Source organism: Lolium rigidum, chromosome 4 (assembly GCF_022539505.1).
Source record: "Lolium rigidum isolate FL_2022 chromosome 4, APGP_CSIRO_Lrig_0.1, whole genome shotgun sequence".
NCBI classification, from domain to species: Eukaryota; Viridiplantae; Streptophyta; class Magnoliopsida; order Poales; family Poaceae; genus Lolium; species Lolium rigidum.
This window is the reverse complement of record NC_061511.1, coordinates 192,492,374-192,514,450: the sequence shown is the minus strand read 5'-3', so window position 1 is coordinate 192,514,450 and position 22,077 is coordinate 192,492,374. Positions and strand designations below refer to the sequence as shown.

The 22,077-nt window shown below is 44.5% G+C and overlaps 2 protein-coding genes across 2 annotated transcripts; both read right to left on the bottom strand.

Moving 5' to 3' along the window:
• Window positions 1-14,891: 14,891 nt before the first annotated feature.
• On the bottom strand, window positions 14,892-16,439 carry LOC124647964. Its single transcript, XM_047187802.1, has one exon. The coding sequence runs from the start codon at window positions 16,437-16,439 to the stop codon at window positions 14,892-14,894; it is 1,548 nt and encodes a 515-aa protein (XP_047043758.1).
• A 2,428-nt stretch (window positions 16,440-18,867) lies between these two features.
• On the bottom strand, window positions 18,868-19,966 carry LOC124649601 (protein LURP-one-related 8-like). Its single transcript, XM_047189202.1, has one exon. The coding sequence runs from the start codon at window positions 19,784-19,786 to the stop codon at window positions 19,124-19,126; it is 663 nt and encodes a 220-aa protein (XP_047045158.1). The 5' UTR covers window positions 19,787-19,966; the 3' UTR covers window positions 18,868-19,123.
• Between the last annotated feature and the right edge of the window lie 2,111 nt (window positions 19,967-22,077).

The following is a 22,077-nucleotide window of genomic DNA, read 5'->3' as shown; positions in this document are numbered from 1 at the left end:
ACGCCAGCAAGCACTTTTCCGGTGCCATTGCTACTGCTCATACTTATTCATACCACCTGTATTTCACTATCTCTTCGCCGAACTAGTGCACCTATTAGGTGTGTTGGGGACACAAGAGACTTCTTGCTTTGTGGTTGCGGGGTTGCATGAGAGGGATATCTTTGACCTCTTCCTCCTCGAGTTCGATAAACCTTGGGTGATCCACTTAAGGGAAACTTGCTGCTGTTCTACAAACCTCTGCTCTTGGAGGCCCAACACCTGTCTACAAGAATAGAAGCACCCGTAGACATCACCCCGTTACTAGTGCTTTTCCAGTGTGCAATTGAATTGACAACTCAGTTGTTAAGGCTTATAAGTATTCTTTACCTCCCCTTGTGTCGAATCAATAAATTTGGGTTTTACTTCCCTCGAAGACTGTTGCGATCCCCTATACTTGTGGGTCATCAGACATGCATACCTCTCAAAATTTATATATTTTCAACATCTCTATTGCATTTAAAAATAAAAAGCTCTAGCACATGAGTAATCTTGCTTCCCTCTGCGCACAACGTTTCTTTTACTTTTATGTTGAGTCTTCATCTTCTTGCTTTATGCACCACTAAGAGAGCATAGTTGTCATTCTGAGTATAATGTGCATAGTCCCAAAATTTATTATTGATTGATTCATGATTATGATTATTGCTTGTTCTCAAATTATTTGAATCTAGTCACCCTCTAATCTTTAAAGGTGTCCTGGCATTTATGTTTTGCTACTTCATAAAGGACAAGCTGAATACCACTTTGCTATGTTTTTGCTATGCCCATAAACAAACAGTTGCTTTCAGTGCATTATTATTCATGATCTTTTTTTGAGTTACTTCTCATGTTATAACATAGTTGCTAAGTTCTATTGAATCATATCCATCATGTCTATGATTAGAGTACTTTAATCCCAGCTCAAAATGCTTTTACAATAACTTGATCAAGATTGTGTTGGCTTCATGTCACCTCAAAAATTATTTTTGTTATCACTTATCTACTCGAGGACGAGCAGGAGTTAAGCTTGGGGATGCTTGATACGTCTCAAACATATCTATAATTTTTTATGTTCCATTCTAGTTTTACACCAATTCCAATATGTTTTGTTTACACTTCGTGGCACTTTTATGCATTTTCCGGCACTAACCTATTAACAAGATGCCTGAGTGCCAGTTCCCTATTTTCTGCTGTTTTGTATTTTGGAAAATTTGTATAGGAAATATTCTTGGAATTGGACGAAACAAAAGCCGAAATTGCTATTTTATTGAAACGAAGACGGAGTTCAGAGGAGAGACAGAGGGGGGCCAGGGGCCGGCCAGACCATGCCTAGGTGCGGCCTGGACCTGGCCCCCGCCTAGGGGTGGTCTGGGGCCACCTGGCGCCCACCGACCTCGCCCTTCCGCCTATAAATTCCCTTCGACGAGAAAACCCTGAAAAATACATCCTCCGTCCATGAAAAGTTCCATCACCGCCGCCATCGTCCAGACAAGTTTCGGGGGTCAGAAGTTCATGTTCCGGCACCCTGCCAGGACGGGGATTGACCCCTAGAGCCATCTCCATCGAATCCACCGCCTCCACTTTGACTCGATGATGGTTCGTGAGTAGTCCCCCCTAGACTACGGGTTCTCGACTGTAGCTAGTTGGTACTCTCTCTCCCATGTACTTCAATACAATGATCTCATGAGCCGCCTTACATGATTGAGATCCATATGATGTAATTGGTGTTGTGTTTGTTGGATCCGATAAATTGTGGAATTGTGATCGGATTGTTCATCATACTATCATACTACTATTATTTAAGATCTTGCATGCTCTCCGGTACTTGTAGTTACCTTGATCAAGTAGTTGCATGTATCTCCAAGAGGGAGTATTTATGCTCGATAGTGGGTTCGTGCCTCTATTTTTCTGGAGGAGTGACAATAACTTCTAAGATTGTAGACGTGTTGTTGCTACTAGGGAGAAAACAACAATGTTTTCTCTGAGGATAATTCTGTTGTTTACTTTACACACATTGCTTAATGCGATAGTTGATGTCTACGGGTGCTTCTATTCTTGTAGACAGTGTTGGGCCTCCAAGAGCAGAGGTTTGTAGAACAGCAGCAAGTTTCCCTTAAGTGGATCACCCAAGGTTTATCGAGACTCGGGGAGGAAGAGGTCAAAGATATCCCTCTCAAGCAACCACTGCAATCACGATACAAGAAGTCTCTTATGTCCCCAACACACCCAATACACTTGTCAGATGTATAGGTGCACTAGTTCGGCGAAGAGATAGTGAAATACAAGTAGTATGGATGTATATGAGTGGTAATAGCAATCTGAATAAAATATGGCAACGAGTAAACATGCAACAGAACAGTAAATAAACGGAGATTCGATGTTTGGAAACAAGGCCTAGGGATCATACTTTCACTAGTGGACACTGAAAGAACATGTCCATTACCCCATGTGTGGTTTTGGTAATTGATGACAATCCCTATGGACTAACGGTTGCATTGAGAATCAATCTTAGGTCAAGTCCATAGCTACATGTTGGACTCAAGGTTGTAAGATGGAGAAGACGGAGTACAATGACGAAGACGGTGTCGAAGAGAGACGAAGACCATGTTGAAGATGAAGATGGATGAAGACGGTGGCGTGCATACAAGATCGAAGAAGACGGTGGCATGAACAATGATGAAGAGGATGAAGACGGAGCTTGCCGACTCGAGAGGAACGCGCAAGGTTTAGGTTTGTGCTCGATAGGATAGTGGATCGCATCATCGGAGAGAGCTCAAACCTTGCATGCATTGCATCGTGTTTCTTGGTTGTTCTTGGTTCTTATCCATGAGATGAGTTAGAGCTTGTGTTCATCTCCATGACAAGCTCTAGCTCATCGGAAACCGATTTCGGATGCATCGCATGTTGCATGTGCGAGGGTGATGATTTTCCCGATATAACATATTGAGAGGTTACACCTCTATGACCATGGAAAATCATCACTCACTCTTTTCCATATTTTCACTTTTTTGTAGTTATAGCTCTCGTCGTCCTCTTTCCGGCAAAATTGGTTTCATGTCATTCCGAGTTTCCTAGATCAAGTTATGGATTTTACTTTGCACTGAAAAAGTCCCACAGAACAAGTTACGGTACCTTTGCGGTACCTTGAGCGGTAGTACCGCTTGTGAGCGGTAGTACCGCCTATGGTACCGCTTAAGTACCATAACTAGTGTTACGGCTGAAAAAGTCCCACAGAACAAGTTACGGTACCTTTGCGGTACCTTGAGCGGTAGTACCGCTTGTGAGCGGTAGTACCGCCTATGGTACCGCTTAAGTATCGTAACTAATGTTACGGCAGTACCGCTTCTGTACCGCTGCGGTACCGCTTGGGATCCAGTAAGGTTTGGAGCCCCCTGCGGTACCTCGAGCGGTACCGCGAGCGGTAGTACCGCTTTGTGTCCACATGGACAAGTTCTGTGGGGATTTCGAATCCAGAGCGGTAGTACCGCTTACCAAAGCGGTAGTACTGCTCGGCACGAATCTGACCATTTTCTCAGCCCTAACAACTATATTTTGGGCCCCCTATTTATACCTCTCTTCCACCTCCGGCCCAAACACTTCTTCCACTCCATTCTCTCTCCTCCATTGTTGACCTTGAGTTGTTTGATCCTCCTATTGATCCCCCCACTATTGGTTGCATATTTTTGGGGAAAGGATAGAGGAGATCTAGATCTAGAGCTTCACCAATTGAATCCCTCTCCAAGTGAGGGGATCTTGCTAGATCTAGATCTTGGAGTTTCTTGGTGTTTCTCCACTCTTTGTTCTTCCTCCCTTATTCCCCCAAAAGCTTGTGTAGCTTTGTTGGAATTTGGGAGAGAAGAACTTGGGCATCTTAGTGGTGTTCTTAGCCATTGCATTAGGTGCATCGGTTTGGGTTCTCTCCGGGGTTTCGATCTCGTAGAGGGCATGTTCCCTTAGTGGTGTTCGTGCCTTAGTGGCCATCGTGCCTTAGTGGCCATCGTGCCTTTTGTGGCCATCTTGCCTCTTGTGGCACCGTGTCTCCTTGGTGGCCTTGTAGCCTTAGTGATCCCATCGTCTTAGTGGTGTCGTGTTCTTTGTGGCACTGTGGCCTTTGTGGAGTGTGTTAGCCTCTTGTGGCACATTAGCATCTTGGTGACTTGGTGGTATGCTATAGCCTCTTGTGGCCTACTTGAGAGCCTCCTTGTTGTGGAGTTGCCTCAAGCTTGATATTTGGGAGTTTGCCCAAGCTTGTACGGGTTCGGTGACCACCCTCAAGGGTCCCTTAGTGGATCGAGGCTTTCCTTTGGTGGAAAGGCTCGAGGAGAATACGGTGGCCCTAGTTGGCTTCTTGGAGTGCCTCGTGCCTCCACACCGCTCCAACGGAGACGTAGCACCCTTGGGTGTGAACTTCGGGATACATCGTCGTCTCCTCGTGCACCGGTTACTTCTCAACCCGAGCTCCTTTACCTATGCGCTTTACATTGTGATATCTATCATGCTTGATGCTATGCCTATCTTGTTATCACCTTGTTGCTCATCATGCTAGCATAGGTTGTTGGAGCACTTAGGCAAACCCCTAGTTGATAGGCCTTGAGCTAAACTAGTAAACACATGTGTAGTTTTATTCCGCCTAGTTTAGCTCTCAAGTAGAAGTTTTTATACACCACCTATTCACCCCCCCTCTAGGCGACGTCCTAGTACATTCAGACACTCTCAACATTGATCACATAATAAAACCACTCTACACTCTCTTGTTGGATGACAAACACCATTAATTGTGTAGGGCTACAAGAGCACCTCAATGCCGGAGTTAACAAGCTCCACAACATTCGATGTTCATATTTAAATAACCTTAGAGTGCATAATAGATCATTGCAATTATACCAAGTACTAACATAGCATGCACACTCGTCACCATCACACTATGAAAGGAGGAATAGATCGCATCAATACTATCATAGTAATAGTTAACTCCATAATCTACAAGAGATTACAATCATAACCTACGCCAAGAACTACATGATGCACACACTGTCACCATTACATCATGAAGGAGGAATAGACTACTTTAATAACATCACCAGAGTAACACATAGATGAATAGTGATACAAAGCTCATATGAATCTCAATCATGTAAGGCAGCTCATGAGATCATTGTATTGAAGTACATAGGAGAGAGATTAACCACATAGCTACCGATACAGCCCTTAGCCTCTATGGAGAACTACTCCCTCCTCATGGGAGACAGCAGCGGTGATGAAGATGGCGGTGGTGCCGATGGAGATGCCTTCCGGGGGCACTTCCCCATCCCGGCGGCGTGCCGGAACAGAGACTTCTGTCCCCCAGATCTTGGCTTCGCGATGGCGGCGGCTCTGGAAGGTTTCTCGTACCGTCGCTTTTCCGTATCGAAGATTTAGGTCAGGGGGCTTCTTATAGGCGAAGAGTCGGAGTCGGAGGGCTGACGAGGCCGCCAGACAATAGGGGGGCGCGCCCCCCTTGGGCCGCGCCGCCCACACGTGTGGGCCCCCTAGGGCTCCCCTCTGGTGCCTCTCCGGTGTTCTGGAAGCTTCGTGCAATTATAAGATGCTGGGCGTTGATTTCGTCCAATTCCGAGAATATTTCCTTACTAGGATTTCTGAAACCAAAAACAGCAGAAAACAGAACTGGCACTTCGGCATCTTGTCAATAGGTTAGTTCCGGAAAACGCATCAAAACGATATAAAGTGTGAACAAAACATGTAGGTAATGTCATAAAACTAGCATGGAACATAAGAAATTATAGATACGTTTGAGACGTATCAATAGTCTGTTGCTTGCAACTTAATACTGGAAGGGGTTTGGATGATAACCTGAAGGTGGATTATTAGTCATAGACGCAGTTGAATGCAGTCTATGTATTATGTTGTAATGCCCAATTAAATACTACAGTAACCTTTATCTTATCATAGCATGCATTGTCATGCCCTCACAATTATCAATTGCCCAACTGTAATTTGTTCACCCAACACATGTTATTTGAAGAGTTACCACTAGTGGAGATAGCTGGGAATCCCGGTCCTTTTATCATCATCATTGCTCTATAGTCAACTCCATACTGGAATATTTATCGGTGCCATCGCCTCTGTGTTACTGCTACTGCTGTTGTGTTACTATTGCCATTGCTCTCATATGACTGCTTCTTTCACATCACCCCTGTTACTAGTGCTTTTCCAGGTGCAGCTGAATAGACAACTCCGCTGTTAAGGCTTACAAGTATTCTTTACCTCCCCTTGTGTCGAATCAATAAATTTGGGTATTACTTCCTCGAAGACTGTTGCGATCCCCTATACTTGAGGGTCATGATTCGCCGGAGGAGGAGGAGAAGGTGGTGGTGGTGGGAGGGTGGAGGAGGAGGAGGTGGTGGTGGTCGCCAGAGGAGGAGGAGGAGGTCGTTGATGTCTACGGGTCTTCTATTCTTGTAGACAGTGTTGGGCCTCCAAGAGCAGAGGTTTGTAGAACAGCAGCAAGTTTCCCTTAAGTGGATCACCCAAGGTTTATCGAACTCAGGGAGGAAGAGGTCAAAGATATCCCTCTCAAGCAACCCCGCAATCACGATACAAGAAGTCTCTTGTGTCCCCAACACACCTAATACACTTGTCAGATGTATAGGTGCACTAGTTCGGCGAAGAGATAGTGAAATACAAGTGGTATGAATGAATATGAGCAGTAGTAACGGCGCCAGAAAAGTGCTCACTGGCGTGCAGTTGATGGTAGTAATATTGCAGGAAGTAAACATGCAGTAGAACAGTAAACAAGCGATGATTGCAGTATTTGGAAACAAGGCCTAGGGATTATACTTTCACTAGTGGACACTCTCAACATTGATCACATAACAGAATAAATAGATAAATGCTATACTCTACACTCTCTTGTTGGATGATGAACACCACTAATTGTGTAGGATTACACGAACCCTCAATGCCGGAGTTAACAAGCTCCACAATATTCGATTTTCATGTTTAAATAACCTTAGAGTGCACGATAGATCAACACAACTAAACCAAGTACTAACATAGCATGCACACTCGTCACCATCACACTATGAAGGAGGCATAGATCACATCAATACTATCATAGCAATAGTTAACTTCATAATCTACAAGAGATCACAATCATAACCTACGCCAAGTACTACACGATGCACACACCTGTCACCATTACACCGTGCGGGAGGAATAGACTACTTTAATAACATCACTAGAGTAGCACATAGATGAATAGTGATACAAAACACATTGCAATCATAAAGGGATATAAATAAGCACTTCACTATGCTATTCATAACGAGTGAATAAGTATTCTGTGAAATATAGCCTAAGAGACCCACACGGTGCACACACTGTCACCTTTACACACGTGGGATAAGGAGTCTCCGGAGATCACATAAGTAAAATCCATTTGACTAGCATAATGACATCTAGATTACAAGCATCATCATATGAATCTCAATCATGTAAGGCAGCTCATGAGATTATTGTATTGAAGTACATAGGGAGAGAGATTAACCACATAGCTACCGGTACAGCCCTTAGCCTCGAGGGAGAACTACTCCCTCCTCATGGGAGACAAGCAGCGTTGATGAAGACGGCGGTGGTGTCGATGGAGAAGCCTTCCGGGGCACTTCCCCGTCCCGGCGGCGTGCCGGAACGAGACTCCTGTCCCCCGGATCTTGGCTTCGCGATGGCGGCGGCTCTGGAAGGTTTCTCGTACCGTGGCTTTTCCGTATCGAAGATTTAGGTCAGGGACTTTTAAATAGGCGAAGAGGCGGAGTCGGAGGGCTGACGAGGCGACGACACAGTAGGGGGGCGCGGCCCAGGCCCTGGCCGCGCCGCCCTATCATCTGGTGGCCCTGTGGCCCCCCTCTGCTGGCTCTCGGGTGTTCTGGAAGCTTCGTGGAAAAATAGGATGCTGGGCATTGATTTCGTCCGATTCCGAGAATATTTCCTTACTAGGATTTCTGAAACCAAAAATAGCAGAAAACAGCAACTGGCCCTTCGGTATCTCGTCAATAGGTTAGTTCCGGAAAACGCATCAAAACGATATAAAGTGTGAACAAAACATGTAGGTATTGTCATAAAACTAGCATGGAACATAAGAAATTATAGATACGTTTGAGACGTATAAAGCATCCCCAAGCTTAGTTCCTACTCACCCTCGAGTAGGTAAACGATAACAAGAATAATTTCTTAAGTGACATGCTACCAACATGATCTTGATCAACATTATTGTAAAGCATATGAAGTGAATGAAGTGATAGTAAAGATAATGACTAAACAACTGAATCATATAGCAAAGACTTTTCATGAATAGTACTTTCAAGACAAGCATCAATAAGTCTTGCATAAGAGTTAACTCATAAAGCAATAGATTCAAAGTAAAAGGCATTGAAGCAACACAAAGGATGATTAAGTTTCAGCATTTGCTTTCAACTTGTAACATGTATATCTCATGGATAGTTGTCAACATAAAGCAATATAACGAGTGCAATAGGTAAACATGTAAGAATCAATGCACAGTTGACACAAGTGTTTGCTTCTAAGATAGAAAGAAGTAGGTAAACTGACTCAACATAAAGTAAAAGAAAGGCCCTTCGCAGAGGGAAGCATGGATTACTATTTTTGTGCTAGAGCTTTTCATTTTGAAAACATAGAAACAATTTTGTCAACGGTAGTAATAAAGCATATGCGTTATGTATAAGACATCCTATAAGTTGCAAGCCTCATGCGTAGAATACTAATAGTGCTCGCACCTTGTCCTAATTAGCTTGGATTAACACGGATTATCATTGCATAACATATGTTTCAACCAAGTGTCACAAAGGGGTACCTCTATGCCGCCTGTACAAAGGTCTAAGGAGAAAGCTCGCATTGGATTTCTCGCTTTTGATTATTCTCAACTTAGACATCCATACCGGAACAACATAGACAACAGATAGTGGACTCCTCTTTAATGCATAAGCATTCAACAACAGATCATATTCTCATAAGAGATTGAGGATTTGTGTCCAAACTGAAACTTCCACCAAGATTCATGGCTTTAGTTAGCGGCCCAATGTTCTTCTCTAACAATATGCATACTCAAACCATTTAATCATGAAAATCACCCTTACTTCAGACAAGACGAACATGCATAGCAACTCACATGATATTCAAAAAAGGTAAAAGTTGATGGCGTCCCCAGAAACATGGTTACCGCTCAACAAGCAACTTATAAGAAATAAGATACATAGCAACATATTCAATACCACAATAGTTTTTAAGGCTATTTTCCCATGAGCTATATATTGCAAAGGCAAAGAATAGAAGTTTAAAGGTAGCACTCAAGTAATGTACTTTGGAATGGCAGAGAAATACAATGTGGTAGGTAGGTATGGTGGACACAAATGGCATGGTTATTGGCTCAAGGATTTGGATGCATGAGAAGAATTCCTCTCAATACAAGGCTAGGCTAGCAAGGTTGTTTGAAGCAAACTCAAGTATAAAACGGTGCAGCAAGACTCACATATGAACATATTGTAAGCATTACAAGACTTTACATCGTCTTTCTTGTTGTTCAAACACCTTAACCAGAAAATATCTAGACTCTAGAGACCAATCATGCAAACCAAATTTTAACAAGCTCTATGTAGTTCTTCATTAATAGGTGCAAAGTACATGATGCAAGAGCTTAAACATGATCTATATGAGCACAACAATTGCCAAGTATCAAATTATTCAAGACATTATACCAATTACCACATGAAGCATTTTCTGTTTCCAACCATATAACAATTAACGAAGCAGTTTTCAACCTTCGCCATGAACATTAAAAGATAAGAACACATGTGTTCATATGAACCAGCGGAGCGTGTCTCTCTCCCACACAAGCATTTATTCAAACATAAACAAAAACAAAAAGACGCTCCAAGTAAAGAACATAAGATGTGACCGAATAAAAATATAGTTTCAAGAGAAGAAACCTGATAAGTTGTCGATGAAGAAGGGGATGCCTTGGGCATCCCCAAGCTTAGATGCTTGGGTCTTCTTGAAATATGCAGGGATGAACCACCGGGGCATCCCCAAGCTTAGACTTTTCACTCTTCTTGATCGTAGTATATCATCCTCCTCTCTTGACCCTTGAAAACTTCCTCCACACCAAACTCAAAACAACTCATTAGAGGGTTAGTGCATAATCAAAATTTCACATGTTCAGAGGTGACACAATCATTCTTAACACTTCTGGACATTGCACAAAGCTACCGGAAGTCATTGGAACAAAGAAATCCATCCAACACAGCAAAAGAGGCAATGCGAAATAAAAGGCAGAATCTGTCAAAACAGAACAGTCCGTAAAGACGAATTTTAAAGTGGCACCAGACTTGCTCAGATGAAAATGCCCAAATTGAATGAAAGTTGAGTACATATCTGAGGATCACGCACGTAAATTGGCAGATTTTTCTGAGTTACCTACAGAGAGCCCTGCCCAAATTCGTGACAGACAGAAATCTGTTTCTGCGCAGTAATCCAAATCTAGTATTGACTTTACTATCAAAGACTTTACTTGGCACAACAATGCAATAAAATAAGATAAGGAGAGGTTGCTACAGTAGTAACAACTTCCAAGACGCAAATATAAAACAAAAGTGCTGTAGTAAAATAAACACATGGGTTATCTCCCAAGAAGTTATTTCTTTATAGCCATTAAGATAGGCTCAGCAATTTTAATGATGCTCGCGCAAGAAATAAGAGTTGAAGCAAAAGAGAGCATCAAGAAGCAAATTCAAAACACATTTAAGTCTAACATGCTTCCTATGCATAGGAATCTTGTAAATAAACAAGTTCATGAAGAGCAAAGTAACAAGCATAGGAAGATAAAACCAATGTAACTTCAAAAATTTCAGCATATAGAGAGGTGTTTTAGTAACATGAAAATTTCTACAACCATATTTTCCTCTCTCATAATAATTTTCAGTAGCATCATGAACAAACTCAACATTATAACTATCAAATGAAACATTCTTATCATGAGCTATATGCATAAAATTATTATTCTCCACATAAGCATAATCAATTTTATTAGTTGTAGTGGGAGCAAATTCAACAAAGTAGCTATCATTATTATTCTCATCAAGTGTAGGAGGCATAGTATAATCATAATCAAATTTACTCTCCATAGTAGGCGGCACCAAAAGACCACTATCATTATAATCATCATATATGGGAGGCATATCATAATCAACATAAACTTTCTCCTCAATACCCGGAGGGCTAAAGAGATCATTTTCATCAAAACCGACCTCCCCAAGCTTAAATTCTTCCATAGCATTAGCAACAATGGTGTTCAAAGCATTCATACTAATAACATTCCCATTAGCATGCATAAGTTCCATGGGTTTTTTAATTTTCTCTTCAAACACATCATGTCCTAATTCAAGATAAAGTTCATAAAGATCTCTCATTTTGTTGTTGTCTTCCATTAAGCCTTACTAGTGTAAAACAAGAGACAAAAAGATGCAATTGCAGGATCTAAAGGAAATAGCTTCGAGCACACACACAATGGTAACAGAAAAGTACTTGGTTACCTGGGACCGGAGTATGAATGCCTTTTACCTTTCCTCCCCGGCAACGGCGCTAGAAAAGTGCTTGATGTCTACGGGTCTTCTATTCTTGTAGACAGTGTTGGGCCTCCAAGAGCAGAGGTTTGTAGAACAGCAAGCAAGTTTCCCTTAAGTGGATCACCCAAGGTTTATCGAACTCGGGGAGGAAGAGGTCAAAGATATCCCTCTCAAGCAACCCTGCAATCACGATACAAGAAGTCTCTTGTGTCCCCAACACACCTAATACACTTGTCGGATGTATAGGTGCACTAGTTCGGCGAAGAGATAGTGAAATACAAGTGGTATGAATGAATATGAGCAGTAGTAACGGCGCCGTAAAAGTGCTCACCGGCGTGCGCTTGATGGTAGTAATATTGCAGGAAGTAAACATGCAGTAGAACAAGTAAACAAGCGATGATTGCAGTATTTGGAAACAAGGCCTAGGGATTATACTTTCACTAGTGGACACTCTCAACATTGATCACATAACAGAATAAATAGATAAATGCTATACTCTACACTCTCTTGTTGGATGATGAACACCACTAATTGTGTAGGATTACACGAACCCTCAATGCCGGAGTTAACAAGCTCCACAATATTCGATATTCATGTTTAAATAACCTTAGAGTGCACGATAGATCAACACAACTAAACCAAGTACTAACATAGCATGCACACTCGTCACCATCACACTATGAAGGAGGCATAGATCACATCAATACTATCACAGCAATAGTTAACTTCATAATCTACAAGAGATCACAATCATAACCTACGCCAAGTACTACACGATGCACACACCTGTCACCATTACACCGTGCGGGAGGAATAGACTACTTTAATAACATCACTAGAGTAGCACATAGATGAATAGTGATACAAAACACATTGCAATCATAAAGGGATATAAATAAGCACTTCACTATGCTATTCATAACAGTGAATAAGTATTCTGTGAAATATAGCCTAAGAGACCCACACGGTGCACACACTGTCACCTTTACACACGTGGGACAAGGAGTCTCCGGAGATCACATAAGTAAAATCCATTTGATTAGCATAATAACATCTAGATTACAAGCATCATCATATGAATCTCAATCATGTAAGGCAGCTCATGAGATTATTGTATTGAAGTACATAGGGAGAGAGATTAACCACATAGCTACCGGTACAGCCCTTAGCCTCGAGGGAGAACTACTCCCTCCTCATGGGAGACAGCAGCGTTGATGAAGATGGCGGTGGTGTCGATGGAGAAGCCTTCCGGGGGCACTTCCCCGTCCCGGCGGCGTGCCGGAACGAGACTCCTGTCCCCCGGATCTTGGCTTCGCGATGACGGCGGCTCCGGAAGGTTTCTCGTACGATGGCTTTTCCGTATCGAAGATTTAGGTCGTGGACCTTTAAATAGGCGAAGAGGCGGAGTCGGAGGGCCGACGAGGCGACGACACAGCAGGGGGCGCGGCCCAGCCCCCGGCCGCGCCGCCCTATCATCCGGTGGCCCCCGTGGCCCCCCTCTGCTGGCTCTCGGGTGTTCTGGAAGCTTCGTGGAAAAATAGGATGCTGGGGATTGATTTCGTCCGATTCCGAGAATATTTTCTTACTAGGATTTCTGAAACCAAAAACAGCAGAAAACAACAACTGGCCCTTCGGCATCTCGTCAATAGGTTAGTTCCGGAAAACGCATCAAAACGATATAAAGTGTGAACAAAACATGTAGGTATTGTCATAAAACTAGCATGGAACATAAGAAATTATTGATACGTTTGAGACGTATCAGTCGTCGTCGTCGGAGGTGGTCGCCGGAGTAGGAGGAGATCGTCGGGTGTGGGTGGAGGAGGAGGAGGGAGAAGAAGGGATGAGAAAGAGGAGAATGGAGAAAAAGGGAGAAGGAGGAGAAGTGGAGGAGGAGAAGGAAGAAGATGGAGAAGTGGAGGAGGAGGTCACCGAAATTCAAAATTCGGCTCAAAATTTCTGTGGGGCATGGGGCATATGGTGCGCCATCGATTTTTTTTTTAATTTTGCAGGAAAAATTCTTAAATTTGCCGTATCTTTTTGCTCTTCTCGAATTGAGCGATTCTAAAAATTGGCTAAGCGGATTAACCCGGTGAATTCAGATGTAGAGTTTTCTCGGTCATTTTGATATATTGTGCCTTTTTTTCGAGTTTGTATGCAACCACAAATCCAGTTTGATGATTTTGCAACGTAATTTTGCAAAAAAAGTAGAAATTCATTTTTGTTAATTCTCAGTGGTACTAAATAACATAATACATGGGCACCTCGAAGGATTTTATTTTTGAAATTTATATCTATTTCTTTTCTATTTTATAGAGCTAAAAAAGGCAATCCAGGGGGAGTGTGGAGTTGCGTGGGGAGCAAAAAAACCCTGCACATTCTGTGGCGCATATGCCAATACGCGCCACAGAAATTTAGACGTATGCGCCACATAATTGTGGCTTCGTGAAGTCAGTGGTGGGCCCCATAAGGAATTCTGTGACGCATGTACCAACATGCGCCACCGAATTTTGACTTTCTGTGGCACATGTGGGTAAATGCGCCACAAAATTCCGTTCGCCCATGTGCAGTGCTGAACCCTGCGTGGGGCCAATGGAGGTTCTGTGGCGCATCGTCCACATGCGCCATAGAAAGGCAAAGTTCTGTAGCGCACCAATCCTACATGCGGCACAGAAATTAGAAATTTCCGTGGAGCATATTTTTTGGTGCGTCACTGAAATAATTTTGTGAGCATACACTTTTAGGTGCGCCATAAAATACATTTCTACCTATAATGATTTTCCTAGTAGTAGCAATGTAAACTTAATGAGTTGATCATATTGCTATACCTACTTGGGTGTGTGTTCATCACATAAATCTTCTAATTAAGTGACCCCGTTATTAACAACATTAGAAGATTTATGTGATAGTGGGGTGCTCTTATGATAGAAATACTGATGTGCATGTATCGTTCTCCTGTACAAGTTGTATTATGTCTTGCAAAACATTTTTTGATCTAGTATCCGTTTTGGCGTCTGGAGGAGGTCACCACTAAATCACTTAGCACACTATTATTATCCTTGGTTGCAGCTTGGTATTTTCCAACTGCATATGGGTTACAAATACTTAAAACTGAGATAGAATTAAGCTAATTCTCATCTAGATGAGAATTATTCGTTCCCATGAATGTAATACAATCTTGATCTCTGTTAGTAGATGAGAATATGACAGGAGTAGTAACTTATTGATGGATGAATCCTCCTCCAGCTAGCCTATAACCATTCCATCACCTGACTCCGACGTGGGAGAGGCAGAATTGCCAAGATGAACCCACATGTACTGTGGCAGGTTCTTGGAGGAACCCCTTGTGAACTGTTCACTAGAGGAGATCGATTCCAGATCGTAGCACCAAGCGCGGCCGTCACCGCAATCCGCATCCTCCTTGAGCAGCGTTTCCTCCTTGGGAACGAAGAAGAGGCGGCCGGCGGAGGTTTCGAGCTCTGCCTGGATGACCTGAGGACGACGGCCGTAGAACCTAGGGAGGTACACCTTGTTGGCCATGGACTGGGGTGGCCTGGCCATCAATAGCGACGATGCCGTTCCCGTGAAGAGCGCGCGTCCACCCAATGACTCTATCCTCTCCCACTCCATCTTCTTCTCGTTGAGCCTCAGGACGTGAATGGGCGTCTGGTTGTTGCTGCCCGTCAGAGCGGCGAGCAGCTCCCCCTGCGACTCGACGAGGTAACAGTTCATGTACGGAATGCCGGGGCCAAAGCCGGTGGGTTTGGGGAGCACTGTCCACTCGGTTTTAATTGGGTCATACACTCCAAGATCCCCATCTTCCCCTAGGCAATACAGCTTCCCCTTGTGCATCACCGGGTTGCAGGAGAAGGACATTGTAAAGAAACCTCCAACACTAGGAAAGCTCTTCCAGCTTCCCCGATCCCAGCTCTGGATCCTTACTCTGCCCATGTGCGGGTATACGGCGAAGATACTGCGGTCGTAGGGGCGATCACCATCGCCGTGTGGCGCGCAACACATGAACCCTTCGTCATTCTCTCTTGGCGGCGTCTCGAACACGGCGGGGCCGGCATCGTCGCCAAGGAGATTAACAAACATGACGGAATTCCTCGGCGTGCGGAGCATCAGGCATCCATTGCCGTCGGCGGAGAACACCCTGCTGCCTTGTGTCTGACGAGGAGTGGAGAGGACGAACATCTTGTGCACGTAGGGGTAGTAGAAGCGGACCGAGCCGGCACCGGTGACGAGGGTGTGGAGCAGGACGGGGGCGGCATCGGCCGGGTAGACCGGGAACGCGCACGAGTTCCAGTGCTTGCATACTGATGCAAACCGGGGGACGTCGGCCAACGGGAGCCGCCTGCATATAAGCCGGAGCAGCTCCGGCAGGAAGCCCGACCAATCTAAGCGGTCACGACAATGCGGCGGCCGGGTGCTGGTGGTGCTTCCCTCTTCCATGTCGTCTTCGTCGCAACGGATCTCCAGTCCTGCATTAATCAATGGGTGTGAGAACAATGCGTCCGGGCGTTGGTTCATGTGCGTGGGCGTACCTCGCATCTGCTCGTGTAGTGGTTGGGCGTGGTATCGTGGGCGTTTGAGGGCGTGGTGGTGGTGGTCGGCGGCGGCGGCGGAAGGGCACGGGCGCTTGGTTACGGAAAGGGACGAGAGGAGGGAGGAGAGATCCTCATCCGGTACGGCGGTGCAGCTGCTGCCGGTGGTGGTGGTGCTGGTGCTGGTAGTGGTAGGGGGGTCGCAGGCGCGGCATAGCTTCTTCATCCTCTTGATCTCGGCGGCCATCCATGGCCACTCGAGAGCTCTTTTGCCCCGGTCCATCCTTCTTCCGATCTTCTCCTTCCCCAGGTCGGTATCTCTAATTATCAATCAACCCGATCGGAAGACTCCAGATCGGAAACGAAATCGTGCCTGAATCCGTCTCTGAAACTGAAACAAAACTCACAGCTCGCTTCTGACCGGTACATGCATTGACATCTTCAGCAAACGTAGGAACCGAATAAGCATAGGACTACATCAAACCAAATTTGTTTTTCTTCCACAGCTGATTCTTCTTTTTATTCCTCATACATTTAGCACTGGATGTTCGGTGAGATATTTCAGATCATGCAGTGTAAAACGAACCGAATACTGCAAAACCAAAATTACTGCTACCAATCACCATCGACATTCTACTCCCTCCGTTCGGATTAAACTGACGCATGTTGTACAGACAAAAGCTTATGTACATGTATCTCACCTAGTCACGCGTCGATTAATAAATACGGACAGAGGTAGTAGTTCTCAAAAGAAACTCGTAGTTCATTTCGTTCAGGCCCCAATTGGTTCGTCGTAAACTAGCCCAAACCGGTTATTTCACGGTTCCTACAATTTTACGGAGCAAGCCCAGTAAGGCCAATTGGTTTGGTGTATTTGTTCCGGTATACACTCGATTTTGGCCCGTTTTCAGCCTTGAAATGTCCTGGACCATTGAACCTCAGTGTCGTAAACTAGCTCTGTCACAAGAGAGATTGCTGCGAGATCTTCTTCTCTTCAGGATTGCATATTAGCTCATGAGGGAAGATAATCAAATTATGAAGCACACAACCTAGCCAAGTATTCTCTATCGCTTGATGTTGGTCGCCAGCTTTGGCTTGATGTACCAAACTTTGATTTCATTCCTGTAAACATTCTTATAAATCAATAAAACTTGGCAGGTTGTCTCAAAAAAAAAATAATTTATGTCTGCGTTGTCTCCCTCAAATTTTTTTTTTACGTCTGCGTTGCTGTTCTCTAGTGGAAAACCCGGCATCGAACGTTACACCTGGAAAACAACCGTACTTGCCAAGCGGGGCCTCAAAGAAATAACCCATCTGTAAAACTAGAATTTGCGATGAGCTATTATCTCTACAATTTCACAAGGCTGCGGTTGCATAATCATTCCACCCGCTGCCACCTGAGCCCCCTCCACCTCTCCACACCCTCCTCCGCCACCACTAGGGCTTCGCCCGGGTAAATCCGGCTCGTTGCCAATGGCGGGGGAGGGGGGGGGTCCTCGGGCATCACAACGACGAGGCTTCCTGGGTGGCGCAACGGCGCGGCGAATGGTGGCTCGGTGGTGATCCCGTGGCACTGAGCTGGCGACGGAGGCGCACCCTCGATCGTGGTCATGGCTGGTTGCGTGGGGGCTCGGCCTGAATAAAGGCGGCGGTCCTAGGGTTCCTCTTGCGACAAGACGAAGATCTACATGATGCTTGTCCTCTTGATCATGGCCAAAGTGCCGTGTTTTGGAAGGCTCCGTCGACAAACTCGTATGGTCATGTTATGCCTAGAGTTGCTAGATCGGGTTGGATTCGGTCGTCTATACCCTTGTTTTTTCCGATTGTTTGGTTCAGGGAGGGAGCGGTGCATATCTCTGCCATCTGTTGCCTTCATAGGAAATGTTTAGTTCTATGATGAAGTTAGACGGGGAATATCATGGAAGTCGAGATTGAAGGACTAGTAATGGTGATTTGAGCCTTTGCATTGTTGAGGAACTTGCTTGGAGTTTTGGAATTTGTAGCAGCGATATGTAATAAGTGGGGATGCCATCACATGCGGAGTTCAAAGTTCAATGTGAAAATTCAAGGCCTAGCCTTAGTTGAATTATATAGTTGCACAACTAGGTGGTCTTTTGTATTGTTTATCTCAAGGATCTTCTGAAGATCTTCATGCACACTCCTCTGTTGCGGCTGTGTGCATCATGCAGATGCTGGACGTAATGTATGCTCGACACTCTTAGTAATAAAATTATCATTATTGAAAAAAGAAATAACAAAAGTCAGACACGTGAGCTACCGCAATGCCCGACACTAGAGACAAGTTTTGATACTCCGGCATGGGAAAGTTGTGACTAAGAACCATGATAGGTACACACACCCCTATCCAGGCCATCCGTTTTTGTGTTGAGCTGATCTGAGCATAAACTTTTTTTTCTTCTCCCAAATGATAGAGCATAACTATCTGAAACTTTTCAGGTCAACAACAATATATTGGAACTTCAATAAAATAACTACAGATTTTTTGGTGCAACATAAATAAAACACACCAGGCATCTGATGCACCTTGATTCATGTAAAGTTGTCATGTGCTAATCCTAGCTTGTAGTTCTGGTGGATTTTGGTTTTATGTTCTCTGAGACGCTTTGCGCGATTGTATCGAACCTGCCCATAGATTTTCATTGCTGCAATGGAGCCGCCAGAGACTGGAGAAAACTTTTATCTCTCTTTGATAATCTTTACAAAGAGTGTGGCTTTACATAAAAAGGTTCAAAACCACACACATCAAGAAGGATTTCCATGCACATATACCTTCATATACCAAAGAGAACTTTCAAGGAAAAAAAAGAGAGAGAAGAGGGGCACATAGGAGCGGTTCTGCTCTCAGGCCCAAACAATGTTGGAAGCAAATCAAAGGAGCTGGCGAGCTGCCAATTTGGCGAGGCACTGGCGCTACGAGGACCAGTTCCTGAGGAGGGACGGCTTCCCGAACATCTCGTCCAGCGCCAGCACCACGGCCATGGCCAGCGACACGTCCATCCCCGCCGCCGCCGGCCGCACCACCATCCGGAACACGTCCGTCCCCACCATCGCCTCCTTCGGCCGCACCTCCGCCACGGCGCGCCGCCGCTCGTCGTACACCACGCAGCACCGGCGCGCGTACGACCCCTCCACCTCGTACCGCCCGCCGCCCACGGCGCCGCCGCACGCCGCGACGTGCGCCATGGACTTGTTTCCGCCGCTTCCGCCGCCGATGACGACGGCGCCGCGACGCTTCACCGCGTAGAGCGGCGGCGCGCGCGTGTCCTCGCCGGGGAACACCAGCCACTGGTCGCCGCCCACGAGGCCGATGGCCCTCTTCTTGCGGCGGACGGTCAGCACGGGGCGGCCCGCGGCGTCCATCAGGACCACCTCCGCGCGGGAGTCGGACGCGTAGCTGTCCACGCGGTACACCAGGTTGCCGCTCGCGTCGAACACCGTGAAGCCCCGGCAGTTGAACAGCAGCGACTTGCGCCACACCGTCAGTGTCACCGGCTCCTGCTCGCCGGCCACCGCAGCCGCCGCCGCTGGAAGCGCCAGGGACGGCACGGCCACGTTCGGGTACACCTTCGCCATATGCCTACACTAGATCACTGGTGGGTCTAGCTAGAAATCTTGAAATCGAGGTGGCGAAGAGGACGGGAGGTAGTTGGATATTTGCTGAGATCAATCGAGGTTGTATGATTAAGTCACAGTCTGATCGAGAATGGTGAATATGAGGAGTATATATACAGGTGGTGTGGACAGGAATGCCCCTGGGATTATTAGGTTGGGTTGGCAGGGGTATGATGCTCATGGCTCTCACGTGTATGGGGGAAGGGGATGACATTAACAACTCCCTTGATAATGCCATTTCACTTATTTTGTGTAAGCAAAGATTAGTGACTCACTTGTGACTTTTCGCAGCTTAAAGTTGGAGAGCCACTCTGGTGTAAGCAAGATTAGTTAGTGAGTCGCTTATGACTTTTCGCATCCTCAAATGCCAGACGAGATTAGCGACGACTCATCGCTTGTGACTTTTCACTAAACTCATATGTGGGACATTGGCAGCTTTCCCCCCCACAAAATCTAGTATGCAACATTTGGCTCGTTAGACAAATCTAGTAAACACCAATTAGTACCTCACTTGTGTCTTTCGGCAGCCTAAAATTGGAGAGCCACTTTTGTGTAAGCAAGATTAGTAGTGAGTCACTTACGACTTTTCACTTCCTCAAATGCCAGGCGAGATTAGTTAGCCATGGCTTTCGACTTCTCGCTAACTTATAGTATGTGGGACATTCACATTTTTCCCACAAAATCTAATGTGCAACCTTTCCCCCCCTTTAACACAATGAATGATACCGATGCTTCTCGAGATTGGATATGTGGATGGATTGTCATTGCCAATCGAACGGGTAGAAGAACCAACCGATCTTTATAATATCATGTAGAAGCACTTCGGGCTTTGTACATGAGCCTCAAAAATCTGTCACATATGAGAGAAAAAAAATCATGGCAGTCTCCATTGGATAAGAGAAAAATAGGAAGAAGACGAGGAAGAGGAAGAAGAGGAAAATCGAAGAAAAATCATTTTCCCATCAAGCAAATAAGTTAACCACAAAGCTGTGAAGTTCAGATCCTACTTGGTGTGCCTTTTCCAAGCAGTTGTTTCACCATCTTAGTTTGGGGAGGTTGTTCGAATCTATAGCTCATGTTGTTCCCAAATATTCTTGCTGCTGTTTAAGATGATGAAATGTTAAATTGTGTGAGCCTCAAGTGCAATATACCTAGAGATGGTAGTGTTATATCCCGCATTTCATAATAGAGCATTTGTACTTGGTTGACACATCCGTCCGTTGAGATATATGTTTTCCGTGTTAGATATGGTGTCTCATGTGCGGATTTGATGTACCATATTCTTTCTTCTGCATTTAATATTTCATATAGCACATGCTTTTTTTTCGCGATGAGCATCGATATATAATATACACAATAGTTGCTAAGATCATACTTGTACAATTGCACTTTTTTTTCTAACTAGCATAGCGGCCCTCGCAAATGCGAGGCCATATTCTTTAATTGTTTGCCGTTCTCTAGAATAAATTTGTGGTTATGGATGTGGTTTATTAATTTTTACCTACCAAATATGTTGCCTCTCATTTACTCGCATAATTCTGAATGCATGATGTTTTAGGCTTGAGACTCCAAGATTTAGAGCCATTATTTGAATAAGATGTTAGAGATTATCATTTTGGGGAATGGTGGAATGTTTCTCAAGAAAAATATAATTGTACACCATAACTTTTTATGACCAATCTTCGTAATCTGTTCATATAGTTATACATTCATTGTGAAAATAAAAGAATATCTGTCAAAATTAGTAAGTTTATTCTTAGTCTCCACCTTCTAAAAAATTTATGAGACAATTTGCGTTATTTTTAAGTAGTGATCTGAATATTTTTGGTATATAAAATCGGTGTGTGTAGAGTGCACGAAATAGAAACACATGGACACACACGCTGTAGTATTGCCCAGGAAATAGTAAGAGTTCTTTTTTAAGATAACAGAAAAATCCTCATGACTACAATAGACAATGATCTCTAATTCTGCACGAAGGACAGACGTATATGCTCGGCCAGCTTAGAGCAAGTACAATAGAGTCCAGTCAGCTGACTATAAGACATTAAATAATATATTTTAGATGAGTTGGAAGAGAGAGAAGAGGAGAGAGAAGGGAGGTGGGCTACTATGCAATAGCCAGCTCTTGTACGTGCTCCTAGAGCACTTTGTGAGAGTGAAATGTGGACCATATATTAGTAAAATACTTCATTCTTATAGCCAACTATTGTACATGTTAGCTATATGGTGACTACAAATGACATGTCATT

What these genes read in the sequence shown, in the direction of transcription:
- LOC124647964 (XM_047187802.1), bottom strand. Translation starts at nt 16,439, where the DNA reads ATGGCCGCCGAGATCAAGAGGATGAAGAAGCTATGCCGCGCCTGCGAC.
- LOC124649601 (XM_047189202.1), bottom strand. Translation starts at nt 19,786, where the DNA reads ATGGCGAAGGTGTACCCGAACGTGGCCGTGCCGTCCCTGGCGCTTCCA.